General features: G+C 36.1%; 1 protein-coding gene across 1 annotated transcript; it reads right to left on the bottom strand.

Annotated features, from left to right (window-relative positions):
• Positions 1-352: 352 nt before the first annotated feature.
• LOC148193988 (uncharacterized) lies at positions 353-4,203 on the bottom strand. Its single transcript, XM_088097081.1, has 4 exons — positions 3,868-4,203; positions 3,406-3,675; positions 2,919-3,335; positions 353-1,189 (listed from the first exon to the last, which is right to left on the bottom strand). The coding sequence occupies exons 1-4, from the start codon at positions 4,201-4,203 to the stop codon at positions 353-355; spliced, it is 1,860 nt and encodes a 619-aa protein (XP_087953207.1).
• Positions 4,204-6,628: the final 2,425 nt, after the last annotated feature.

The raw sequence follows: 6,628 nt of genomic DNA, 5'->3' as shown, positions 1-6,628 counted from the left end.
TGTTCCTGCAAAATCTTTCAAGATCTTTTCCAGATCAAGCATTTTAGAATCATTGTAATACAAAAATTATTATAGGTATAATATGTGTGTGTAAATGTATGAATGCAATAGTAAACAGTAAATCATTCAACTTCATACACAACACAATCGACTTAATTCAAACATAATTAGGTACTCAATATAGAAATAATTCTGATTTCATTGACTTAAACCATGATTACAATCAGAATAACCAAAAGATAATGGCTTATAAAGCCTACTACAAAGGAAACACTTAAAACAATAAAGCAAACAAACTAGAACAAATCAAACACATTGAAACTAAGACAACAGATAAGTTCTCCTAATAACCCTATTCTGAGTCTGAAGTTTCCATAGATTCTTCATCAGATGAGCTTTCTTCCCTTTGCTGTTGAGTAGCACCATATCTCCTTTCCCATTGATCAACCCTTTCATTTAGACATCTAAATTGATCAACCACATATCTTTCAAACTTAGTTTCAGGAACAAAACTCTTCCTGTCCTCATTCATGGCACAGGTGCTTCCAGAACTATACACTAACTCTTCTTCTCCTTTAAAGCACCAGCCTGTGACTATTTTTACCAAGCCAATACTTGCAATAGTGTTTTTGTTTATTACATTTGTGCAATTACAGGAGCACTTTTGTTCTCCACTAATGTCCACACCTTGTAGACTTAGTAATTTGTTGACCAGTACAACATGTGGCAAATAATGAGAGTTACTAAGGAGAGCTTCAGCCATATGATCTTTTAGAACCTCCACCCAGTTGGTGGGAATGTCATTCTTAATAGCATGCAAGAGGTAGACATCTTCTGTAGTCATTTCATCCTGCATCATTCTTCTAGGTAGAATCACCCAAGCAAGAAGATGGGTAGTTATCCTTTCTTCCATTTTAATACCTTCATGCATGTAAAGTCTTTCTCTTGTGTCTCTTCCTGGAAATTTGAGCCAATCTCTGTAGAGATCCTTTTTATTTAGCCAGCGATTTGTTTCAGAATTTGGTAGATGAGAGAATTCACCTTCAGCTTTTAATCCAAAAACTTGAGGCCACACATCATTGTCAATGTGGATATTTACACCTTTTACCCTTGACCAGATGTCACCATTCATTATTTTCAAGTTATGGTAGAACACTGATGGCAATGCTCTGGCAAGGACAAGCCAAATCTAGAAGCAACCAAGCCATGTACTCAAGATGCTCACGATTTTGATGATAGTTTGCGGAATGGTGGTGGATGAAGATAGAAGGCTCACGGTTTTGGTGTGTTGAATGGTGAATGATGAAGTGTTTAGGTTTCTCTAAGAGAGGTTGGGCCAACTCTTGGAGGAAGGTGGCTAGAGGAGGCCACTTGGGTTGCTCTAGCCTAAGGTGACCTTAGAAGAGGTTGTGTGCACAAAATGGCAGCATAACTTTACTATATTTCCAAGGTGATTACATGGTGGAGAGCACCTCTATTTATAGGCTAAGGTGTCTCAAAATGGACTGAAACTTTAACCTAAAAGATCCACCTTGGTTGTCTTGGAGAGCAAGTAGAAATTCTCTCCAATAGGAGGGAGACAAGTGGCAAAAATCCTCTCAAATGAGAGAGTGACATGTGGCCACTACCTATGGAAAAACTCTCCATTCCTAGAGTGACACATGGCCACTAACTAGGAGGAAAACTCTCCAATGAGAAGCTTCCACATGTTTAAAACGAAATTCTTCTCCCTTGTTCTCCAAGCTTAGCCAAAATGTTAACCCCTTGGTCAACACACCCATTTTGGAGGTCCAAGCATAGTCAACTTTGGGCCTTGATCCTTTGTTGACTTGTTTGGTCAAAATCCTATTCTACTTGGCCCAAAATACAAGGCCCAATTGAAATACTACACTACTAGGCCCATAATACCAAGCCCAAATAAAATCTAGACTACTTGGCTCATAATACAAAGCCAAATAAAATCTAAACTACTTGGCCCAAAATACAAGGCCCAAAATTATTCTTACTCTACTAAATCTTCATGATGACTTAAGATGGCCCAAGAGAAAGAGTCTAGGCCCATCTTCCATAGACGCCTCCAACACTTCATTAATGTCCTAGGTTATGGCAGGGGGTATGCCATAAAACACTCTCACCATATTTGTAAACCAGTCACCTTTCATTTGAACTATTGTGAAGAGTTCTTGAGTTTCCAGCCATCCTGGGAATTGAAAGCCTTATTTTTCAAATAACTTTAACTCAAGATGCTTGGGAGTAACCATAATCTTGACTCGTCCACGAAGAAATCTTTCTCTTGTATCATCATCACTGATCCACCCTTCAAGATCAACACCTCTTGTGACCGCCATTTCTTTTCCTTTACTTCCTCTGAAGGGTTGAGATGAAGATGCTATCTGATGCAAATGCTTGGAAACACTTCTTCATACTAGGGTTACTGGAAGTATACTTACCAACCTCACTAAATGATGTCACAGTTCCACATACAAGACACAATATAAAGGCGCGAAGCTCAAATCACCAATAGGCCCTATTTAAATTTTTAAATATAGAAAGCCCATGACAGAGATATCTAATCGATTTCATTAATTTCAAAGTTGACTTCTGTATGACAACAAGTTTTCAAAAAACAGAAACATACATACAGTAACATGTAATGGACTATGTACTTAATCCAATTGATTAAAAGTCGTAAAAATTGATTTTCACAAAAAACAATCTCAATCAATCAGTCAACAATCATACATTCATCAAACAATCATTCAAACAAATATCATGCATGATGCAGTAAGATAATAATCATTACCACTTGTAGATACTCAAGAACTTTGATATCATCAAGTTAGCTCATCCTTGAGTTCTGCACTGCTACAACATCATTTGCTTTCCTGCAAAAAAAATTAGATTTTTTATGCAGGTACCCATTTGAATTTAGGTCCTTGTTTGTCAGTTGTAGAAAGTTGTTCCTTAGGAACCCATTTGTTTTTTCCCTTTGGAACACCAATATTTCTAAAATAGCAGTTTCTTACTGTGTGACCAAGTGTATTGTAGTAAAAGCATGCATTAGTAGTAGGTTTACTCAGATCAATAAATTTCTTTGAGTTTATCCTATTACTTTTAACCTTATAATCAATACCTTTTCTGTAGATAGCTCTTCCAGATGATCTCAACACAGCATCAAGATTTTCTTTACCTTGAGTGAATTTTGCCATTGTGCTGGTTAAGTACTCAATTTTCTCAACATGTAGAGGACAGCTATCACACTCTTTCTCAACAACTTGTACTTCGGTCTTTACTGTCTTTGCAGATTTCAGAGCTTCTTCAAGATCTTTTTCAAGCTTTTCATTATCGTGCACAAGATTATCAATTATGTATTCATACTCTCCTCTAAGATGATAATCGATTCACTTTGTACTGAAGTCGCATGGCCTCTGCGTGAATTTCCTTACATGCATCCAGTAGCATGTAGTACTTGACTTCTATTGGTTCATTTTTGAATTCACGATCACTATCATCATCTGATTGTGCAGAGCCTACCATGAAGCATATATTTGATTCTTCTTTGTGATCACAGTCTTCATCACTTGAAGAGTCTGAGTCACTGTTTTCCCAAGCAATATAAGCTTTCCTCTCTTTGTTCTTGTCCTGAGGATACTTGGAGAATTCTTTCTGCTTGTTCTTCAAGTCTGGACAGTCAAGCTTGATATGACCATCCTTTCCACATTCATAGCATTGAATACCGTTGCTTCTTGAACTCTTCTTTCCTCCTCTTGAGAAACTTGCATTGTTAGTAAGTTGACTTTTATTTTTCATAAACTGATTAAACTTTCTTACCATCATATTCATAATTTCTTTTCAAGGTATATCTACATCTGATTCAGTTTCAAGTTCATGAATCTTTGTAGCTTTCTTGCTTGTGGCTTTTAGAGCAATCGATTTCTTCTCTTCAATTTCTTCTTCCTCCTTTAGCCTTCCAAGCTCCACCTCGTGTTCTTTGAGTTTTCCAAACAATGTTGCCATGTTCATGCTGGTCAAGTCTCTTGATTCAGAAATTGCAGTAACCTTAGGTTGCCAACTTCTATTCAGACTTTTCAATATCTTGATATTGATCTCTTCCTTGTCAAAAACTTTTCCTAGAGCCATGAGGTGGTTGACTATATGCGTGAATCTTTTCTGCACCTCGTAGATAGTCTCACCAGCCTTCATTCTGAATAATTCCTACTCTTGTATCAGTGAGTTCTTTCTAGCTCTCTTAACTTCATCTGTTCCTTCATGAGTTACCTCCAAGACTTCCCACATTTCCTTATCCGTTTTGCATTGGGATAACCTGAAAAACTCATCCATAGTTAGTGCACAAGCAATTACATTTCTAGCCTTAACATCATACTGTGCTCTACGGTTCTCATCTCTAGTCCACTAAGAAAAAAATTTCAAAATAACTTTTCCATTCAAAACATGAGTGGGTTCATATGGACCATTTATGATTGCATCCCAAACACCTTTATCCACGGATTCAAGAAAGATTTGCATCTGTTAGCCGTTTTGCATTGGAATAACCTGAAACACTCATCCATAGTTAGTGCATAAGCAATTACATTTCTAGCCTTAACATCATACTGTGCTCTGCAGTTCTCATCTTGAGTCCACTCAGAAAAATTTTTCAAAACAACTTTTCCATTCAAAACATGAGTGGGTTCATATGGACCGTTTATGATTGCATCCCAAACACCTTTGTCCACGGATTCAAGAAAGATTTGCATCCGAATTTTCCAAAAAGCATAGTTTTCACCAGCAAATAGAGGTGGTCTATTTGTTGATGCACCTTCACCAAAGGTTTGAAAATTAGAAGCCATTTTTCCAAGATCAGTCGATTTAACAGAAAACGTAATCGACTAGTTTTTCAAATATTTTATGAAAACCAGCTCTGATGCATATTGTTAAAATAGAATGGCTTAGTATTCAACACCAAGATGGGGTGAATTGGTGAAACACAAAACCAATGTTTTCTTTAAATCTTTTTCGCAAAGTAGATGCCTTTAAAAGCTTTCTTGAAACGCAAGGAAAAAGACTTTGTAGTGCATCGAAATAAAGTCGAATGCGTTTAAAATAAAGTCGACTGAATGTAACAGAGTAGGGATAGAAAAATCAAACACTAGGTTTTTATACTGGTTCGGCCAAGCCTACATCTAGTGTCCTTCCACCACAAGAAGCAAATGCACTATAATGATCAAGGGTTTTACAACAAGGCTTTCATAGAGACTTCCACGTCAAAAATATAAAACACCTTTCTAACCCTCTAATCAAAATATAGGCATACAACAAAAAGACCAGCAGCAAGATGTCCCATCTTCTGTTGTCTACACCCTTTTAGAAACCCCTCAAATTCAAGAACGCAACATGCTCTTCTTCCTGTAATCACAATAGGGAAATAACCCAATCTTCAGTAGATTGTCAACTCTGATCTTTCAGTAAAACACCTCTCTGTGCAAATTTGATCAGCTCTTTCAAAGCACAACAATCTTGCTCTTCAAGAAATCACAAAAGATGATCACCACGGTCTTCTTCATTGATTCTTGGAGCTTTTCCACGCTCATTAAGATAACATTGATATGTAATGAATATGAAAATGTTAGAATTCAAAAAAGTTCCTACATAATTCAAATTCGCGTCTATTTATAGTTTTTCACAATTCTGACGCTCTCAAGTCGACTTAGCTACTAATGCAGTGGAATATAACAATTCAGTTAAAGTTATTAGCAACAATCAATGCAGTTAATTGAATGTACAATTAATGCAGTCGAATCACAATAAATGCTTAGTCAACATATTTAAAAATATAATCGTTGTAACATTTAATACATGCATTAACAAAATTTCAAAACTGTAGCAGACTTAGTCGAATGCAGGTTGCATGTAATTGACTATACAACACAGTTAAACAAAGTTTTGAAAAACTTTCTCTTCAAAAATCCTCACAGCACACTTTGAAAAAGTTTGTGCAAAGCCACGAGGTTTAATCGACTTACTTCATAATGAAGTCGACTTAAAACTGTTGTTTTGCCACATATTATAAGTTCAACAAAAAGTGCTTGTGGTTTTCCTTTTCTAAAACATAAGTCATGCATTGGCAGATAAGATCTCATGTAAAACACAGTGAATTGTAGCAATGATAGAATCAACACAAACATGTTCTCAAATAATCATGAAAGTAATGAACATGTAACACATAAACACATGTGTTATTACTTATGTGTTGTCATCATCAAAAACTAGAAACTCTGAGATTGTAGGTTCAGCTAAACCAATGCTTCCCCTATCAGCAATCTCAACAGTTAGTACATGATTTGACACAATAATTGGTGAACCCGAAAGAAAGACATTCATTTTGTTCAGTTCTACAAGGAGTGGGAAGTATAGGAAGTATAAACCTTATGTGCAGTCGAGTATATCCGGGATAAGAAAATTTGATTGTCCCTATAAGTTGAGGGGCAAACCTTATTCTAATGTAGATGATTATTTATTAAAGGTAATTTGCGAATATCACAACCATGAATTACTTGAGACTTTAGTTGGTGATCTTTTTGTTGGGAGATTAAATATTGTTGAACAATCATTACTTGTTGACATGACT

Source organism: Vigna umbellata, chromosome 8 (genome assembly GCF_029865625.1).
Source record: "Vigna umbellata cultivar VRB3 chromosome 8, Vumbellata_1.0, whole genome shotgun sequence".
Taxonomy (NCBI): Eukaryota; Viridiplantae; Streptophyta; class Magnoliopsida; order Fabales; family Fabaceae; genus Vigna; species Vigna umbellata.
This window is presented reverse-complemented; position numbering and strand designations above follow the sequence as displayed.

Bases quoted from the DNA above. Each gene is read 5' to 3' on its own strand.
- LOC148193988 (XM_088097081.1), bottom strand. From the start codon at position 4,203: ATGAAGGCTGGTGAGACTATCTACGAGGTGCAGAAAAGATTCACGCAT. The intron at 3,336-3,405 runs GTGAATCGATTA...GATAATGAAAAG, and splicing joins CCATGCGACTTCAGTACAAA to CTTGAAAAAGATCTTGAAGA. The intron at 1,190-2,918 runs GTACCTGCATAA...GGTTGCTTCTAG, and splicing joins AAGGACCTAAATTCAAATGG to ATTTGGCTTGTCCTTGCCAG.